The sequence below is a fragment of the Pelodiscus sinensis genome, chromosome 4, assembly GCF_049634645.1.
Source record: "Pelodiscus sinensis isolate JC-2024 chromosome 4, ASM4963464v1, whole genome shotgun sequence".
NCBI classification, from domain to species: Eukaryota; Metazoa; Chordata; order Testudines; family Trionychidae; genus Pelodiscus; species Pelodiscus sinensis.
The window spans coordinates 117227254-117248673 of NC_134714.1; the positions used below are offsets into that span (position 1 = coordinate 117227254).

Here is a 21420-nt window from a genome sequence, read left to right on the forward strand (position 1 = left end):
CTTCTGCAAGTTGGCATTGAGAAGACTCATCTGTTAACTCTGTTCTTTAAAGAAGAGATAATATTACTTTTAAAATATATTACTTGTAGTAATCATAGAATTCTAGGGTTGGAAGAGACCTTAGGAGGTCATGTAGTCCAATCCCCTGCCCAAAGCAGGACCAACCCTAACTCAATCATCCCAATCAGAGCTTTGTCAAGCCAGAACTTAAAAGCCTCTTGGGATGGAGATTTCACCACTTCCCTAGGTAACCCATTCCAGTGCTTCACCAGTTTTTCTAATATCTAACTTCGACCTCCCCTACTGTAACTTAAGACCATTGCTCCTTGTTCTGCCATCTGTCACCCCTGAGAACAGCCTCTCTCCATCCTCTTAAGTTATTGTTATCCTTAGAACATATCACAGACTGTTCTAATAGCATTTTTGAAGTTCACCATCCTTTAAGATAGGTCTTTGTTTTTTGGATCAGAAGTAGTCTCTAGAAAGAAATGTAGTGTTCATTTGGTATATGGTGTGTTCTCTGGCACTAAATCCTATAATTGAAACAGCATGGACTCATTTGCAAAATTGGGATGATAATGTCTTGTCACTTTCCTCAAAGGAGTGCTAATTGTTTGTACAGTGGTTTAAAAATGCAGATTGCTGTGTCAGTGCTATATGGTGTTGGTCCAAACTAGGCCTGTGACGTTCTGTTGGGCATATGACATTTTGACATGCTAGACAGTGAGGTGGATTACAACTCAAAAACTAGACAGCTTTTTGTCCCTTTTAGATGGTGCGTGATGGAGAGAAACACTGAAAAGTCTAGTAAAAATATTTTTTTCAGATTAAATGAGCTTTAAATATTAAATAGGATTACGTGAAATATAAACAATTTAAGAACTATAGCAGAGCAAGAGGTAAACATCAGTAAATCCAGCCATCCTGTTGCTTATCTTAAAATAATTAATAGCCTTCATTTAACAACAAACCTTAATGGTGCCCAAACTCCACCTTTTCCCTGCAAAGTTTGTGTGGGAGAGACTTTTAGATCTCACTGCTATTTCCTGTTTCCCAGACAAGGGAGGGGAAAATCTGGATGCATTTCCTCCTTTTGAGAAAGCAAGAAACAAAGAAGAAAACAGAAGGCAATGGCTATACATACATTTCAGCTCCTGCTAAAATAAGCTTGTGTTGAATGCACAAACTGTAGAAGACTAGAATATTTTGGCATTTAGCTAAAATGAGTATTATTATAATCAGTCTTACTAGAGGCACTTTTTGAAAACCTTATAAATTGAAAAAAATAAGGTTGAAACAGAAGACTGTCAGTTAGACCTAAAATAATTTCCCATCAAAACTGGGAAAACCTTACCTGGCAGGCTTTTGCCGCATGTCTTCCAAAAATACATTGCCCTTCTTTTTCACGTACCACTCACTATACATCTAAGATTGTTTTAGGGGAATGAATGAATGAGAGAGAGGGAGGGGGAAGGGGGTAAAGGGAGAGGGACACCTCACATGCTCTTCATTGAAATGTAGTTTCTTCTAGGGTGTACCACAGAGGCTGTTTCCAATAGTAACTGTACACAACCATTTGAATAACAAGCAAAGAATAATATCTTTAACTAAAACTGTCTTGTAAAGTCTGAGTAGGTCCCCTGTAAAAATGACGAGTAGTCCTGTGGCACCTTTAAAGACTAACAGATATATTTGGGCATAAGCTTTTTTTGGATCAAAATTACTTTGTCTGATGCATGGAGTGGAAATCAGAGAGAGGGATATATAACCCTATATCTAGCTTATGGCTATATGTAATATAGATAGATAGATAACTCTGATTTCCATTCCATGCATCTGACAAAGTAATTTTGACCCACACAAGCCCAAGTATCCTTCAGTCTTTAAGGTGCCACAAAACTACTCGTCTTGTAAAGTGATATTGAAATGCATGTTTAGGTTGGAAGCGTCACCCTCAAGCTTCCTTTTTCTGAGCCCTTCCCATCTCCCTCACTGATCAATCATTTTTCTCTTATGCCTTCCTTCCTTTTGTTTTGTTTTTTGTTGTAGCATAATCAAATTTACTTTAATCCCCAAACCCAGTACAGGTTCAACCTCTCTAGTCCAGAACTCTCTGGTCCAGCAACATCAAGTTGTCCAACATGATTTGAGTTAGGTGGATGTCCACTTACCATGTACTGTGGCCAAGTTTTCTGCAGCCCCATAATGTTTTTTTACAGCTACCAGTCCTGGCTCTCAGACTGTGTTTAGTTCTAATTTGCCCCTAAATGTCTTCTAAGAACCCATAAGCAGTGAAAAAGTTGGGTAATGCTGCTAGACGATATCGACCTCCTGTGATTTGGAAAATTCTCTGGTTCAGAACCATTGTGATCCAAGAGTGCCGTACTAGAGAGCTTCAACTTGTACACGCTACACGTATATTCTGTGGAAAAACTTAGCTGTGGCATTATTGCCATTCAACCATTAAATAAACAAATATTTAAATGAATAAATATAACTAGCCTAGCAAGCTTAGTTACTGCGCAGCAACCTGCTGAGTCCACTTTAAACTTTCTCACCCATATTCTCTACCATCATGCACTTTGTGCACTATGATGTAAAACACTAACAAATCAAAATGATAGTTTCATACTTTGTATGGGTATAGTTACTTTTGATGTAGTTTAATTAGGGGTGTTAGCAAGTAGTTGACTACAGCCTGTCTCTGACTTACGAACCAGTTACGGACCAAGCAATTGGTCATAACTCGGTTTGTTCGTAAGTCGGACCCCATTGAGTTACACACGACTGCGCTGTTCGCAAGCACGGATCGCATTCTTAACTTGGGGTCCGCCATTTACGACACTTTTGGTCGTAATTGCGAGTGGTCGTAAGTCGACCGTTCGCAACTCAGGGACCGGCTGTATACCCCGTCCTCCCCACTGCCTCTGTCAGAGGCAGCTGGAGAGGGATAGGGGAGGCTGCTGTGAAATCCCCAAAAAAGGGATTTCAGAGTTGTTTTCAAACATGGGCATAATGTATCTTCCCCCTAACCTCATTCTCTGAAAAGGTTCAACCATTTCAGCTGACACTTTCCTTAAAATATTCAGCCTTGAGGTATACATTCAGCATGGGAAATTTCAACCCCAGTGGCTGAAATTTAGCAAAATATAAGCTGCTCAAAAGAAGATCTTTATAATGGGAACTGTCTGGCTACTTTAGAAGTGGGTTGTACCCACAAATGCTCATGATACCATCTGCATGTTTTGTTAGTCTCTAAGGTGCTACAAGACTATTGGTTGTTAAGTGTTTCCTATTACAGACTAACTTGGCTACCCCTCTGATACTTTAAATATAGGTAGGTTCTAGGGATGTGAATGACTAGTTGACTATCCAATAAGCATACGCTTATTGGATAGTCAACACGCTAGACTACTTGTGGCTCTCTTCCCTCCCCTCCCCCCCACTGCCTCTATCAGAAAGAGGCAGCAAGGTGGGGGAGAAAGAGAAGGGGTGCTTTGAAGCGGCAGCGCTGCGTGGAGCCCAGGGCCAGACCTTACCCTTGGTGTGTCGCTGCTGCTTTGAAATGCTGTATGCAGCCTGGGGTCAGCTGGGAGTCCCCAGCTGGCCTTGGGCTACACGAGGCATTTCAAAGCATCAGTGCCACATGGAGCGCAGTTCCAGTGGGGGACTGCTTGAATCCCCCACTGAGCCCGTGCTCTCTGCAGCACTTTCGCCTTTGAAGTGTGGCACAGCCCTGGGGCTGTTGCCATACTTCAGAGGTGGAGGTGCCCTTATTGACTAATCGAATAGTCAATGCAAATGGCATCGACTATTCGATTAGCCAATTAATTGAAATTTTACATTGGTAATAGGTTCAGCACAACTGGATTTTTATTTTTATAATTCTGGTGATTAATGTTGAGTTTTTTATTTTTAATCATTTTTATTAGCTATCTTAAAGTTTACAGGTGCAGTAAGATAAGGGGAGGGGTTAGGGTTAGAACAGTTCTAACAGCCATGCTGAAGGGGGCCTGAGCCTTTTGGGGATTGGGGAGGCTGTGGTCCTGGCTCAGCAGAGCAGAGACCTCCAGCAAGGGCCACAAGGAGGAGGTAAGAAGGACAAGCCCATGGGCATGGGAGGGGCCACCCCAATTTTGAATGGCTCTTGCCTGAGGGTCCGCTGCACTCCCCTGGCTGAGTGTGAGCACAACCATTTCATTGGGGCTGCAGAGGGCTCCTTACATGGCTGCAAGGCCAGTGACATAAGGTCCTAGAGGGTATGAGGCAGGGCTGTGCTTCTTTGAAAATAGTCTGACAAAATAGGAGATGTGGTATCAAAGCAGATGTGCCAGTATACAGTAGGGCATATTTCCTGTCACATGAGGATACAATGGCTTTCAAGCTCATGTTGATTGACCTTAATGGAAATGAGCCAATAAACGAAGCACCAAAGAAGTGTTAACCTCAGTTTGCACTCGGGTATTAGTAATACAATACTTTGAAGGTAGAAGATTACATAAACAAGCTTTGATTTACCTGTTAAATAAAGGTTTAGTGTATAGTCATGTTTCATCCTCCAGTCAGAGTTCAGCAGTTCTTGGAGAATATGGGGGGGGGGGGGGTGGTGTGTGTGTGTGTGTGTGTGTGTGTGTTTTCAGAAGGGTGGGTTGCTGAAGCTTTCATTTCTATTTTTTTGTGGTTGAATTAATGTATTTTTCCAGTACACAGTTCACATCCTGTACTCACAATTAGGGTGAGTTTTAGTATCTCTTTTGTTTCAAGTGTAAGCTTATTTGCTTCACCATGCAATTTGGTAGTTCTTTACAATTGCATCCTTTCTGCCCAAGAAAAACTTAATACTAGAATACAGGCAGTCCCCGGGTTACATGGATCCGACTTACATCGGATCCCTACTTACAAACGGGGTGAGGCAACCCCACACTAGCTGCTTCCCCCCAGCAGACCAAGGAGACGCGAAGCTAGCGCCCCCCTCCAGCAGACCAGGGAGACGCGGAACGGCTTTTCTCAGCAGACACCTCAGCTTGAGAATAAAGGACTGAGGGAAGTGAGGTGTGGGGGAATAAAACTGAGCTCTGGAGAAATGTTTGGCTAGAGTTTCCCCTACAATATGTACCAGTTCCGACTTACATACAAATTCAACTTAAGAACAAACCTACAGTCCCTATCTTGTATGTAACCCGGGGACTGCCTGTAGTTGGATAGTGCAGGTCAGAATGCATTATACCTACCCACTGCTAGTTTTACTAATCCTGTCAGGAGCAACCTATTCATTGTCTCTTCTAGTGATTTCCCCCAAATCTCCTTCACCAAAAAATTAGACTAAAGTAGGCATGAGGCTTTTGAATGTGTTTGACTAACACTATAGCTTCACTGGAAAATTAATTTCTTATACTGTATACACTCAAAGTACTCCTCTCAAGTTAACATAATCTGAGTGAGAGCCACACTGCAATGCAACGTGCTGGTGCTATACAGGCAGTCCCCGGGTTACGTACAAGATAGGGACTGTAGGTTTGTTCTTAAGTTGAATCTTTATGTAAGTCGGAACTGGCGTCTAGATCCAGCCGCTGCTGAAACTGACCGCCAGTTCTGACTTACATACAGATTCAACTTAAGAACCCCAAGCTTCCCCAAGTCAGCTGCTGCTGAAACTGATCAGCGCTGATTCCAGGAAGCCTGGGGCAGAGCAACTCTGCCTCGGGCTTCCTGTAGTCAGCGCTGGTCAGTTTCAGCAGCGGCTGACTTGGGGACGCCTGGGGCAGAGCAGCTGGGGTGCTGCTGGGTTGCTCCAGTAGCACCGCTCCTCGGCGCTACTGAACCAACCCAGCAGCACCCCAGCTGCTCTGCCCCAGGCGTCCTGATTCAGCCACTGCTGGTCAATCTGCAGCGTCCCAGCTGCTCTGCTCCAGGGTCCAAAACAAAAGCCTGGTCTGCTGGGGGGGGGGGGGGGGGGCACACTAGCCGCGCTCCCCCCCCCCCCGCCAAGCAGACCAGGGACACGGGGAGCAGAGCCGCAGCGGCAGCGGGGTGCCGCGCCTCTGAGGCTTTGCTCTGGCAAAGTCTCAGAGGCGCGGGACCCCCGCGGCTGCGGCTTGAGTCCCGGTGCCTGTGGTCTGCTGGGGACGGTCCCCAGCAGACCACAGGCACCAGGACTCAAGCCGCAGCAGCGGGCGGGTTCGCGCGCTTCTGAGGCTTTGCTCTGGCAAAGCCTCAGAAGCGCGGGAACCTGCCCGGTGCCTCTGGTCTGCTGGAGACAGTATCCAGCAGACCAGGGGCACCGGAGCAGCTTACGAACGGGGCTTTCTCGCCCCGGAGCTTGCAGGTAGCAATCCGCTACCTTGACCTTCAGGGCGAGAGAGCCCCGTTCGTAAGTGCGGATCCGACGTAAGTTGGATCCGCGTAAGTCAGGGACTGCCTGTACTTACATGTGGTGCTCCTGCTGAGATAAGGTGAACTGCTTTGAATTAATTCTCAGTGAGTTATGGGAGAACTGTTTGTGTTTTCTGGATACCCAGGTGGAATTGTGGGAAGATATTGGTGAAGAGCGGCACTAACCTTTGTCCATACTACAGAGTGTTCATGTTAAGAGCTGATGAGTTCTGTTTTTTCAGGCTTTAGCCCATACCTCACTGTGGCTGGGCCTTATTAAGAAAGATGCTTTAGGGGCTGCACCCCAAGTCTCCAGGGTAACGAGGCTGACCCTGCAAAAACATGTACCAAAAGTCCAGATCTTTTTGCAAGGCCCCCTTAGTCCAGGGTTCTGGGGATGATGGCTTTGCATGCTGCCACTCCCCTCACTAGTGTGGAGCTGCATTACTGTACTAGGGGAAGCTCTGTCCCTGTACTGCCCTCACTTGCAGGCTCCACCCTCTACAGCTCCCATTGGCTAGGAATTGGAACCAATGGGAGCTACATGGGCAATGGCTGCAGGCAAGCACAGGGCAATGTGGGCTGTGCTGAGCCACCTGCTTCCCCTCCATGCATGACAAAGGGGGAGCTGCCCCAGGTAAATTCCCCATACCTTTGTCCCAGCCTTGAGCCCCCCAAAATCCTAACTCCCTCCTAGGTGGGCTGGGAGGGGTTCAGGGTTGGCATCTGGCCTAAACTATGAACCTACTGTAACTCCTACCCAGACCCCACATCCTCACTTCAACCTCCTGTTTTGAGCCCCACCCTAAAAGCCTCCTCCTGAGCTTCAGTTGGACCTTCACCCCCTCCCCCATGCACCCTCCTGCCTCAGCCGATAGTCTCCTGCACTCTGAACCCCTCATTTTTGGCCCCATCCTGGAGCATAGGATTCTGTTTTAATTCCTTAATACACCAAACTGCTGTGGTCCATGTACATGTGCTCCATCAATGTCTGGAGAATGAAGTACTAAGTACAGCATAATCCAAAACTTGAATACTCTGGATACTGGCCAGTCATTCTTTAATCTGAATCCATTGTACCATATTCCTTGGAACATATGAGTATTAGCTTGCACATTGAGTTAAAATGTTTTGTTCCCTAGAAAGTGCTGTACAATGAGTTGTGCCATTTCCAAGCATTTAAGATTTGAATTAAATGGATAATTGTGTACAGTCCAGTGTACCAACACCGGCCTCTTTAACATCAAAGTGAAAACTAAATTCATTTTTGTAATTAAGATTTCAGACATGTGAGAAGATGGGAAATGGTGGCTTACGCGTATGATGACGTGGGCGAAGGGTTTGTGTGTGCACACAATCTGCATGTGATAAGTTTACAAGTGCAGAAAGTAGAACATACCATGGACCCAACTTGCAATTGCTATGGGAGCCATGTCATTACTACTTTTGTATGTTCCGCTCAATTATGACACAGGGCATAGAGATGGCGTTTTTGTATTTTCTGTAAATACTCATTTTAAAGATTATTTTTTTATTTCAAAAGTTTAACTTCCCTATCACTTAAAAATACATTTGTAAGTTACCAAAAGTACTTCCTAGTCATACAGTAAGAACCCTCAAAGTAACAAACTTCAGAATTTGTACTTGGGATTGTATTTCTACCCAGTCCTTTCTGACTTGCATTTCGCAGTAAGTAGGTCACTGGAATGAGGTACTTAAATTCTTTCTGCAGCTATGTGTCTGCCTCTCTCTCGTGCCATTACATGCCCACTGTCCAAACAGGTTTTACATTGGGGTTGTAAAAGCAGTCCTTTCTCCCCTAAACTGGTTTTCTTCAGTATAAAAAGCAAAACAGTTCAAAGCCCAGCTGCAACTGGAAGCCTGGTTTCAGAAGTGCCTACAATTTTTGGTCTTAACTAGAGTGCTTATATATATTTTACAGCGTAGGAGCCTGGTGTGCACCTCTCAGCATGGCTTTAGGCTGGAAATTCTAGGTGTTTTGAAAATAGGCAAAGGTTCAGCATCCTGTTCTAGATTAAACTAATCCTGTAACGAGCCTAATTGTTAGGGAGGCAAACAAGTCCTAGGTTTGGGATGAACCAAGCTAATTCTGTGTCTTCAGAGTTCTGTGGCCTTGCTTTTAATGACTACTGTTAAGAAATTTGTTAGGTGCTATGAGTTGCACTGATAGCTTCTACTGTTTAATCTTACATAATGTAAGCTGTGTTTCCACATGTATTTAATATAGCATGCCTAGAGAGAATTCTCCTCAAGCATATTAACAGTTACGTTTATGAATCCTTGTTTTCCCTGTGCTTCTTCAATGGTGCTCTGTGTCTGGGAAAACTCCAAGCTCGCTTAAGCAGTCTGCCCTTATTTCCTTCCGCTCCTTTCCCACCCAAAGCAGGGATAGGTTTGTCCAATGAGAACTGCTGACTCTGGGACTCTCCCCCTCTTTGCTGATTACACCTTGTTAACCCTTAGCCTAGAATTTCACGCAGCTTGCAATTTGGCTTCGTTTGCTATGCCATATCTATGTAAAATTGAAAACAGTAGTTGTGTTGTACACCTTACAGGGAGGAGGTTTAATGTATGTGTAGTAAGTAGTTCAGAATGTTAAACGACTCTGGGGAGAATTTCTTTGCCAAGTTTTAGAAGCTCAGCCTCTTTATATGAAGTTAGGGGGCCTGTGAGTTTGTGGGATGGAAGGAAAAGAGCAAGGAGTATTTCACTTTAGCTCTTCAGAATTAAAATACCTCATTGAGCAACCCATTTAAGCTTCAGAATTACAGCAAGAAAATTAAAGAAACAGTTAAGTCTGAGATGAAATTTCCTTCTACAAAATAAGTTATGGAAAAAAGAACAGTAGCTAGGACATGTGCTGGAGCTAAGGGTGCAGGGGTGCTGCAGCACCTCTGATTTGAAGTGATTTCCATTATATCCAGAGCTTGCAGTTTTGTTCATTGACTTCCAGCATCCATGCTGTAGACATTGATCCAGCACCCTTAAGGTGTGTCTACACAGCAAAGTTATTCTGAAATAACTATGTGAGTGTCTACACAGCAAATCTGTTTTGAAATAATTTTGAAATAACCGACGGCTTATTCTGACTTCTGTGAACCTCATTCTGCAAGGAATAACATCTATTTCGAAATAAGGCACGTGTAGATGCTTCACTTCTGCTATTTCGGCATAGCCCCTCACCAGTGCCGTTCTAAGTTATTCCTCCTGCGGCTCTAAATCGAGATAGCATGTCTACATTAGGGAAGCCTGCCTCAGACTAATTTTGAGGCTTCCTTGCAGTGTAGATGTTCTATTTCAAAATAAGCAATTTTGGAATAACTATTCCGGAACAGCTTATTCTGAAATAGGTCTACACTGCATGGCTATCTTTAGTTAGGAATGACATAAACCCAGCACCGTATTTCTTACTGTCTGAAAGGACCGACTCACCCATGCTGCACTGAGGCAAATAATTTTTTTCAGTAAGATTGCTTCCTTTGACTTCTCCTAGTATTAAGCTAGACCTGTATTAATGCTTTCAGAAGGACATGTGTATTAGATCATCAGTGTACTTCTACTTTTTTAGTAGAAACTAAGTCTTACTTGTGGATTTTCTTTTCTGTTGAGGGAGAAAACATGGCTGTCTTTCTTCGAAGAGGAGAGAATTTAGAAAAATGCATTTTTATCTTGTCTATAGAGAATTTTGCCTTCCAGCCAGGTACTAGGGATGTTAAATATCAGTTAATTGAATACAGCCACTCTCCGAGTTACGAACAAGTTCCGGGCCAACACTTGGTCCGTAACACGAACTGTTCGTAACTCTGACCCCATTGAGTTACACGCGACCGCGCTGTTCGTAAGCACGGGTCGCATTCGTAACTCGGGGACCGCCTTTACGACCGCTCCATGGGAGCTTCGTTCATAAGTGCGAACGGTCGTAACTCGGGGAGCAGCTGTAGTCAATTAACCTCATGAATTCTTATTGGTTACTCAACTATTCTATAGTCTCCAGGGGTGGGGCCAGCAGCCAGTGTGCTCTAGCTCCACTCCTGAGGAGCCCCTGCCACTCCATGCTGCTGCCTGCCAGGTGGGAGCTGGTTTAAAAAACAGCTCCCCTCACAGAGTGGCTGCCAGTGGGAGGTGGAGGCCTACCTCCCGGCCCTGGCATGAGCCAGAACTGAATTGGGCTGCGTGATTGACTCCCTAATATACTTTAAATGCTGCAACGGGACCCAGCGTGAGCCAGGACTAAGCAGGGCTGCTGGCCAGCCTGCTAAAAAATTTACTGGGGTGGGAGTGGAGGGAATGTGTGTCCTCTCTAGCATTAACCTATAAGCAATTGACTACACTATTACATCCCTACCAGGCACTAATGTTTGATTTGGCATTGAGCCAGTGCAAGGTTTTCACTAGAATTTGTAGGATATAGGTAACTTCTGTTGACTGTATTGAGACATACTCTAATTCAGAAGACTGGTCCTCCAATAGCATAGCAGCCCTTAACAACTCTTAGGCTTGTGCCATCTGGTGATGCATTATCTCCACTCTCAAACACCCTGCATGTTTTTTAGAAGTCTCCTATCCAAATTTGGGATGGAAGGGAGTACTCAACTACCGGATAAGCTTATGCTTAATGTGTAGTCAGGTTGGACACACCCACCCACAGCCCCTTCTCCCCCAGTCACATCAGAGGCAGCAAGGGGTAGTAAACAGGAGCCCATTGCTGGGAAGAGGGGGAGAGAGGTAGGGAAGTAGAGCTTCAGCATTCCTAGAGCCAGTGCAATTCGGGACTGATCAGTCCCAGCTCGCGCCGCCCCTAGGAGCTAACCCCACTGCAGCTCTGCAGTTTAAATGTAGTAGGAGCTGGGCTGCCTGCGCACTCAGCTCTTGATATGTTTAAACTGCAGAGCAGCAGGTGGGATAGCGAGCACTCTCCCTTTATCGACTAATCAAGTAGATGGAAATTCCATCCCGCTACTCAATTAGCTAGCTAATTGCAATTTAACATCCTTAATCCAAATACAAATCTAACTCCACTTAGCTTGAGATCTGACGTGATCTCAGCACAAAGTTATATAGGCACAGGCCTTTCATATGTGCTAGAAGTTTTCTGATCAAATACTCGTGATTTATTTTTTGCTTAGTACTTGCAATAGCACTCGCATTGTTTCTGACGAGCTGGCTTTATTAAGCTGAACTCTTTTGTGGGTCTTGACTGCAGTGCAAACATTTTAATAATTTTTGAACAATATTTTGTGACTTTTTTGCAGGTTCATGTTGAGCTTCTTCTGACTTCTACACTCCAACTTGCTGCTCTTGCCCTCAACAGAATAGAAATTTGTTTCTAGTGTTTCAGATTTAATGAAGACATGATGTACCAGTCTCTTCTCTGCTAGGGGTGTAAGCGACTAGTCGACTACCCAATAAGTCTAGGCTTAGTTGCTTCTGCCCCCTCCCCCCTTTGCTACCTCTGCATCAGAGGCAATTAAGGTGGGGAGCCAGGAGCTGGTGCTGGGAACTGGCTTAAAAGCACTGTCTCCACAGGTGATAGGTAAGGGAGGCAGAGGCACAGTGAGGGAGCTCACGCTGGGTCCCAGATGCTGCGCATCTGTTTTTTTAATTGTGGTAAAAACCACCAGGCTCTTAGTACATTTAAAAAGCAGAGCTGCAGTGAACCCCCTTATCGACTAATCAAGTAGTCAATGGAAGTTGCGTTGACTGCTTGATTAGCTTACTAACTGCTATTTAACATCCCTCCTCTCTGCCTATTGCAGAGCAAAGCAATAGCTGAAGCTAAGGAACGTAGTTGCTGCTCCAAGTACTGACTCTTAACCATTGCCCCCAAGCTTTAAGAATACAGTAAAAGATTGATTGATTTAGATACGATGTTAGCTTTGGAAGTATTTATTAAATTTGATTAACATTCTAAAATCTTTGCATCAATTGAATTATGAGGCTTTTTTCTCAGCACACTTTGTGGTCAAGAAGGTATTTTCCCTTCCTGGAGTTGCAGGGTTGGAGTTGAAAGTACATTTCCGAAGTCTTTTCTCCTTATAGGGTCCCTACCCCAACACTAACCTTTTGGGCCTTTGGGTTGATTTCAGTCTTAAGGCCGATGTTAGGGTTGTCCTCTCCAAGGCGCAGAAAAATGGGCCACTGGCTGTGGGCCCCATCCCACTCTGGTTGCTGGTGAGACCTGTACCTGTGTGCTGGGACTGATCCCTCATTCAGCCCCAGCACTGAGAAGAGCTGCTGTGACCACAGCAGGCAAGGGCCAAGCACACGGCATGCATGCAGAACAGGGCCTGGGCATGGTCCAGACTAGGACTTTCCCAGGAACCAAGGCTGCTGCACAGGCAGCAAAAAGAAAAAGCAACATGCCACATCTCTGATGGGTAATGGGCAAAACAGCACAAAAACTGGCCACATCAGTTAAAAATAGGCAAGGTGGTGACCCTAAGTTGTCTACACAGAAAGGCAATGTGTTCTACAAGTGTATGGTGGTGTTTTTTTGTGTGCTTGTTTTTTTAAGCGCGCCCAGGTACTGCACCCAGCTAGTACCAACAAAAAGTTCCATAGTGCACTTTAAAATAGAACTGTGTTAAAGCACACTAGGGAACTTTTAATGCACAGCATGTTGGATCACTTTGCATATAAAGCCTGTACAGTGTGCTGCAGCTCTGTGTGGACAAGCCCTCAGTGTCTACCAGGAGCTGAGATTTTGGATTTGGGTAAAACACAAAGTCCTTTTCCTCTCTTGCTGCTGTTGGGATGATCGCAGAATGAAGACTGAAATTACTTTCCAATGAAAATATAACTCAAAGGTAAACTAAATGATGCAAACATTGTTGCTGCTAATTCCTAAGTGGTCCCAGAGTGCTAGGGACACGTTCTGAGGTAATTAGAAAGGGTACTTGGCAAGGTAATAGCACAAGCACATTAAAATCAAACAAAAGGGGCAATTATCTAGCTGAATTGAAATATTATATGGCAGGCAGGGATACACAATCGACTGCAATTTAATTTAAAACAGAACTTTGCAATCTGACATTACAAGGCCTCACTTTTCATATAAATGCTGAGTTTCACTTTAATCAAAATAATGGCCTCTATTTTTGTTTCTTACTTTATTTGCGTGTCTGATTGGTTTTGACTTACTCTTTTCCAAGCCTCTTGATACTCCTATACTTCCCTGTGGTACCTGCCTCACATTGCTTTTATGGAACCGTGAAAGAGGCAAATAAATAGCTAATTGAGAAAGAGTTACTTATAAAATGGTTATAAATACACAAAGAATTATTCATTAGATGGCTAAATATCACTCCTTGGCTTGATGGATCAACATTCCCATCAGGGTGAGGTCTGAGTGTACATGGTATCAACCACAAAGCTCTTTGTCTTTGGTCTGGCAGTAGCTGGAGTTAATATGAAAAGTGTGCCTTCAGTACACAAAGTATGCATGTATTTTGGAACAGATGTCAGGGGTGCTCTGTCTTTGCCACTGTCTGCTAGATACCTTATGTCATCACTTGTGAGATTAACCTTAATAATTTATCTTATGTACTGGGGCAATTTATGCTCAGGTGTCTGATTCTGCTATCATAACAAAACACACTTTTAGCATACATAACCACCCTGCCACTCTCACACAGACTGTTGATAGCTGATAATTTTTAGTCTCTCGTTTCACCTTCCCAAAAAAACCTCATCCCTGAGTTGTAGGTAAGGGATATTGAGGAAGTTCCCATCTTACAAATGGGTTGTGTTTAAAAAGTTTGTTTTGTAAGTTGGTTGTTTGGAAGGCCAAATCCATTTTCCCATAGCAATAATGTTTATAAATGGTAGGTAGTTTCCCAGGCTGGCATACAAAAGCCTATTTACCACAAAATGTAGCTGAAATACTGTATATTTGCAATGAAAAATAGAATTTTTTTTTTAATTTAATCTTGAATGTTGGTGCTTAAGGAAAAGCAGGTTTAGGGGAGGATGAAAAGGTAGCTGGAGATTCTGAGGAGGAATTCTGGACATCCCCTGGTGCCACCCCTCCCCACAAGGGCTCTGTGATGGCTTCTGCGGCCAGTCCCGTCCCCTACTTGCCTCATCCCTTGCCTGCAGCACCCGGCCCTCGCTCACCAAGAGGTGGCAAGCAGCGTGAGTGCGGACCAAACGACTGCAGAGGAGCACAGGGGCTGATCATCTAGCTCAGGGGTTTCCAACCTGGGGTACGCATACCCCCAGGGGGTATGAGAAGCTTGTCAAGAGGGTACGGGGAATATTTGGTAAAGAACTAGATTATCCTAATTGAAATATTCCAAAAGTAGTAGTGTTAGTGAAAAAAGTTGTGGATTCTAGAGTCTAGAATTTATTTCCTTTCATATTGAATAGCGGGTTCGGGAAGGTTTACTAAAAGCCAAGGGGACATGGGGACCGAAAAAGGTTGGGAACCCCTGATCTAGCTAGTGGCTGGAGAGCAGTATTGGTTTCCCCTTAAAAGTACCGCTTCTCTCCAGCCACTGGCTGCACGACTGCTCCCTGCTCCTCTGGAGTCCTCTTCCTATCCCTGTTTAGTTAACTTAAAAATGAAAGTCTGCCAGACCTAGTAGAACCTTGAACCTGTGAAAGAGCTGTTCAGGTGGTAATGATGCCATTTAATAGGCATTTGCTAGCCCCAGGGATATATGTCAATATCATATTAGTCTACAACAGAACCTAAGTGTTAAAATTTGCTTTTAAAATATTTTGCTAGTGTGTTGCTGAAGTTTATAAAATCACATCTCTGCAGTTAACCAATAACATTACCTAATAAGCATCTATTTATGAGTTAGCCGGTTACACTCTGCCACCATGCATAATGAAACCCAGGTGGCTGAGATGTGCTTCCTAAACGGTTTATTTTCAGTTGAATGATTTTAAGGTATTTTAAATAAGAGCTGAGGCACAGCATCCTTAACTAAAAAGGTATTATGTACAATGGTACAGTACTGCCGCCCCAAAGAAGAGATGCAGCTTGCCAAGTAGAAAACCGAAAGCTGGAGAAGTAAAGGAAAGGAAGGTTGCTCAGGGGCGGGAGGCACTGTTTCAAAAAGAACACTGAAAGAAGTGTGGTATAGAGGTTAACCATGTACAAATGGATTACAGATTGTGTGTGTCAAAGTGAAAAGATCATATCTTTTCAGATTGTTCACATCTTCGTCTCTTGTTTGACATCTTTCTTAAGAGAGATCACAAATTCCCAAATTCAGTGCTCTGTGTGAGGAGGTTGAGGTCTTCTATCACAGTGTGAATCTTTCAGCTTATTAATGAGGCAAGGAGAGGCCAGTTTTTTCATTAAAACCATGATGGTGGTGTCACAGCGTTTCATATTTATCTTTGTTTTGATCCATGAATTCTTCTTGAAGGTTCCCAGAGAAAACAAGGTTTTTCCTTAACGTTTTGTCAGTGCACTGCAAATTTTTTTAAAAGCTTACTGTTTTGCAAGGGCTAACTGTCAGTGTGGATTTTATTTGGTGAATAAAGTGTGGGGGTTTCCCTTGCTCCTGTTAGTTCCTTCTGTGGTTAGTCTACCTCACTCCATTAGTGTGATTTGACTTAAAGAATGCAAGCTTGTTCTATTATGGGGGAAAGTTTAGGCAGTATCATACTATTTCAAGAGAGGAGGATTTTGTGGTTATGGCACAGGACTAGAAGTTGAAGAGATGAATTTTGTTTCCATCTATTTCACAGACTACCTATGTGACATTAGAGAAGTCACTTGTCCTCTGTCTCAGCTGTTCACTTGGAAGAACAAGGATAAAAATACCTCCTGCTCTAATATTCCTCTACTTAATATGGATGTTGATGCTAAAGCTAATGCATTACAAACCCTTTTTAGATGTATGGCTAGAAGGTGCTGCATAAAAGCAGAACTGTATTCTTTCTCCCTGGGCTTTCTGATTGAGCCAATGGCTGGCTGGTGCAATTAGTTGTCCACAGTCTCCTGATGCACATTAACTAGTCATACTCTTATCCATTCTGATTCCTTAAAGTGGTGCATGCATGGCCATTATCAGTGGCATTGTCAGTGCTGTGCTTGGCCAAGGCAAGGTGCCCAGAACTGGACATAATACTCCTACAGGTGCATGCAGTAGTAAGACTGCTTAGAAAACCAGCTCTTACAGCTTCAGAGGAGTTATCCTGTCTCAGATTGCCACTTGTGGGTTGCGACTGCTCTGGAGGATAGGGTCATAATTCAAAATGATCTGGACAAATTGGAGAAATAGTCTAAGGTAAACAGGATGAAGTTTAATAAATACAAATGTAAAGTGCTCCACTTAGGAAGAAGCAATCCGTTTCACACATACAGAATGGGAAGCGACTGTCTAGGAAGGAGTATGGCAGAAAGAGATCTAGAGGTTATAGTGGACCACAAGCTGAATATGAGTCAGCAGTGTGATGCTGTTGCAAAAAAAGCAAACATGATTCTGGGATGCATTAACAGGTGTGTTGTGAGGAAGACACGAGAAGTCATTCTTCCACTCTACTCTGCTCTCGTTAGGCTTCAGTTGGAGTATTATATCCAGTTCTGGGTGTTAGAGAAAAGAAACTGCCCCCCCCCCCCCCCCCCCCAGTAAAAAAGTTTGGCCAGGCTGCTCTTGTTCTGCAGTACTCCTTGAGAGAAACCGGCTGCACCCTTCCTGCATACCATTGCCTTTAGAAAAAGGAAAGGTGTGAAAAGGGGAAAATAGCCTCAGACTCTCCCACCCATCATCTTGGCGTGAGAACTGCGGGTCTTACCTGGTCGCATGAAACCTGCACAGTTTCTGCCCAACCCCTGGGACACAGACCCCCCACTTGGTGACCATTGGGCCATATATGGTAATATGCAAGCGCAGGAAAGCGATGTGCAGATTTGGGGATAAATACCCATGGCACAGTTCGCTCTAGGAGGTCTTCGCAACACGTACCACCGTGCGTGTGCCTTCTCGTATACTTCAAAGTGCTGCCGGCCTGATCAACCGACCAGCCACCTCCCCCGACTCTCGGGCGTAACCAAGGCCTTCGCAACCGAACCGATATCTGTGAAATGTTCCGTGTGCTGTGTAAGTTGGTATGTATGATTTGATTTTTTTCTTGTTGTATAAGCTTAATGTTGTAGTTGTTTGTGGGTAGTACATAAGAGTTTATAGTTATCACTGTTATTTTATTACTGTAGCTGGATATTTTAAGATTAGAGACTATTCCCCTTGCCATTCCCATCCCTATAACTCTGACATGTTTTACTAGAAACCATAGAATAAATATAATAAATACTGTAAATTCATTATTAACACGGTCTATTAAAAATCTTAGAATAAATACTATAAATTCACCACTGTCATAAATAAATATTTTTTATTTGATAAAACTGTCTACCTGGTTCTGTCCTCCCCCCCCCCCCCCCCCCCTTGGGTATTCATTATCGGACCTGTGATTCTCGTGACACTGGGCACCGCATTTCAATAAAGATGTGGAGAAATTGGAGAGGGTCCAGAGAAGAGCAACAAGAATGATTAAAGGTCTAAAGAACATGACCTATGAAGACAGGCTGAAAGAATTGGGTTTGTTCAGTTTGGAAAAAGAGAAGATTGAGGGGGGACATGATAGCAGTTTTCAGGTATCTAAAAGGGTGTCATAAGAAGGAGGGAGAAAACTTGTTCATCCTGGCCTCTGAGGATAGAACAAGAAGCAATGGACTTAAACTGCAGCAAGGGAGGTTTAGGTTGGACATTAGGAAAAAGTTCCTAAATGTCAGGGTAGTCAAACACTGGAATAAATTGTTCAGGGAGGTTGTGGAATTCCCATGTCTGGACATGATAAATGTCTCTCAGGGATGGTCTAGACAGTATTTGGTCCTGCCATGAGGGCAGGGGACTGTACTCCTATGACCTCTCGAGGTCCCTTCCAGTCCTAGTATTCTATGAGTATTCTTCGATACCCTGGAGAGGTTTCAGTCTGTGTTCTAGTAGAGATGTTAAATATTAGTTTATTGAATAGTCAATTCACCTCATGAATTCTGATCAGTTAGTCGACTATTCTGTAGTCCCCAAGGGTGGGGCTGGCAGCCAGTGCGCTCTGGCCCCAGTCCCGGGGAGACCCCTGCCGCCCTGCGCTGCTGCGTCTTTATCAGAGGCAGCAGCGTGGGGTGCCAGGCGGGAGCTGGTCCGCGAGGGGTCCCAGTTTGAAAACCAGCTGCCGACATGTCGCCCCACACTGCTGCCTCTGATACGGAGGCAGCAACACAGGGTGGCTGCTGACCCCATCTGGGGGGAAAATGAGGCTTCTGAGCTCCCAGACCCAGTGCAAGCTGGAACTGAGCCAGGCCTGGCTGGCTCTTAATATGCTTTAAATGCAGAGTCACAGTAGACATAGGTCCCGGACCCAGCACAAGCCAGGACTGAGAGAGGCTGCTGGTCAGCCTGCTAAAAATTGTACTCGTGTGGGGAGGTAGGAAATGCATGTAGTCTATAGCATTAACCTATAAGCTTTTGCTAATCGGTTAATTGACTAGACTATTACCTCCCAATGTTCTAGCCTTGTTTAGAAGTTGATTGTGCTTTTCAGGGTCACAGTCTTTACTCAGAATTTTTTAGATTATGTGCACTTGAATATTTGAAGCCATTTTGACCCTCTTCCTTTTTAGTGATTTCACCATAAGATGATACCTTAGTACGGGGGCAGGCAAAATCAGATCCAGCCCACCAAATCTTCAGATCCGGCCTGCCATGATATTCTGCGCCACCAGTTCAGGTTCCCTGCCTGCTGCAACCCCACACATTACTCAAAATGACCAGTGATGAGTCCATGTGCATCTCTGCGTCACACACCCCAAAGGGAGGGGCCTCCATATACTGCCCCCACCCCCAACTCAGTCCTTAGAGCATACAAAACTCCTCTTCCTCTCTCACAGGGTGTGCAGTGCAGAGATGCACATGGCCTCAGCAGCTGGCCTCCGTGAGCTGCAGGCAGGGAGCCTGCCTGAATACCACTAGGCTAAATACTTTCTGATTTGAGCCTGCACCTAGCATCCCACCCCCTCATGTACCTCTACTCCTTGCCTCGGGTCAGTCTCTCTGAACCCCCTCCTATACCCATGCCCCTGGTCACAACCCAAACCCTCCGAACCGCCTCCTGATCAGAACTCCTTTGTCCCTCATCACAGCTCCTTCCCAGACCATATAACCTCTCCTCCACCCTAATCCCATGCCCTAGATTGGGGTGGATGAGATTTTTGCGGGGCCCAGGGCAGCACAATTTCAAGGGGCCCCGTTTGGAGGAAAAAATAGAAAAAAGGCGTCAAATGCGCAAATTGAAGACTGTTTCCATATTAAATGTGAATTGGGTAAATTGGATAGAAACTTAATTTTTATTTTAATTGCATTGTCAGTCATTCTTAAACAAAATTCTGCATTAATAATTAAAAATTTTCATTTGTATTTGTCTTCTTCCCCTCCTGCCTGCCTCTCTCTCTTTCTCTTCTCCGTCTCCTCCTGCCTCTTACTCGCAGAGCCCAAACGGAGCCCCAGCTGAGCGGCACAGAAATCAGCAGAGCGCCACGGCGGAGGGTGAAGGGGGGAGGAGCAGTGATGTACATGGCCGGGGGCGGGACCTGGAGCCTCTGTTACGCCCGTCGCTTCGTGTCTCCTGGCCATGTACATCTCCGCTCCACCCCTCTTTGCCTCCCGCTGTGACGCTCGGCTAAGTTCTGCGCCGCTCAGCAGGGCTGCTGCATGGGAGCAAGTGGCCGTTTGGGCTCGGCACAGGACCAGGGCTGCCAAAATTTATTTTGTAATAGTACCAAACTTTTCATGAAAAGGTACCAAAACACACACAAACCTACCAAATTTTAAACATCAATATATAAATCCTATAAAACATCTTAAACAGGAAAAAATACATTTAACTTACATTACATCTTACTAAAACATCAAAATGGAGGAAATACATTCAACTTACCTTATATTTTGTTAAAAGAACTTTTTCGTCAACTGCTTCATTACTATACCTCTTTTTTGTTGCATTCTATCACAAAGCTCTTTTGGTGGATTCCACATCATGCAGTTAATGACTTGAAGTAAAGATGTCTTAAATTAATGCATTTAAGGTGGACATTTTTAGAGATGAGCAATTTTTAACTTTAATGTTGTTGAGTAAGGAGAAAACTCTTTCAGCAGCTGCTGAAGAGTGAGGCAATGAAAGAAGATTGATCATACATTTTGACAACAGAGAGAAGCGATATTCATCACCGCATTTTTCTTGAGATATGTTAAACCAAAATTTTTCAGGCATTTTTTCAGCATTAGGAGGTTGATCTTGCATTGTCAGCTCCCTCCATTCTTTATTTATTTGTTCATAATGTTCTTCATCGACTAGGTTAGAAAATTTCATATCTAGTGGGATAATTGATTTAGGCCTTCCCTCAATAACATTAGCTAGGTCCAACGCCTCAAGCAACTCCAATTTTGCAAACAATTCACAAGATAAAAAGCGCTGAAACATCTGCTTTGTAAGGCAAACATAGAAATTTAAAATTTTTACTCGAAATTCTTGCAATTCTTTCTGGGAAATTTTTGTTGAATTATCCAGGTAAATGCTTTCTACAGTGGCACCACAATAAATGTCATCTATTCTGAGGTGTTGAAGGATCATTAATATTGATTTTACTTACATCATTAGGTTTCAAAATTTCTCGCTTGATGAAATGACTGAGAATCCCTTTAACACTAGTATTAATAGAATTCCTTAACTTATGAATTCTAAATGTTTCTGCTTGATACTCCAAATTGAGCCTATTGATGTCAGGCAAAATGTGAGCTAAGAAAGCATAATACATTTTTGTAATGGGATTTTGTAATCCCTCTAGAATTCTTGAAGCCATAGGAATGCCATCTTCTAATGCAGCAGATGTAAAGAACAATACAATTGCAGGCCATTGTTCCAAAATTCTTTTCACCACTTGCTCAAGGGAAAGCCATCTTGTGCAGCTAATATGGAGAATTTTTTGAGGATTGGTATTTGTAAATGTTTGAA

The 21420-nt window shown here is 43.9% G+C and overlaps 1 protein-coding gene across 7 annotated transcripts in view; it reads left to right on the forward strand.

Moving 5' to 3' along the window:
- Positions 1-21420, forward strand: part of MOB2 (MOB kinase activator 2) — a 172902-nt gene that overhangs the window by 100709 nt on the left and 50773 nt on the right. Inside the window, exon 1 of one of the 7 annotated variants that reach the window (XM_075928197.1) lies at positions 17265-17461. The exons of the other annotated variants lie outside the window; for them this stretch is intronic. Coding sequence (XP_075784312.1) covers positions 17280-17461 — 182 coding nt within the window. The 5' untranslated portion in view covers positions 17265-17279. Of the gene's footprint in view, positions 1-17264; positions 17462-21420 lie in introns of those variants that run through there. 7 annotated transcript variants of the gene reach the window in all.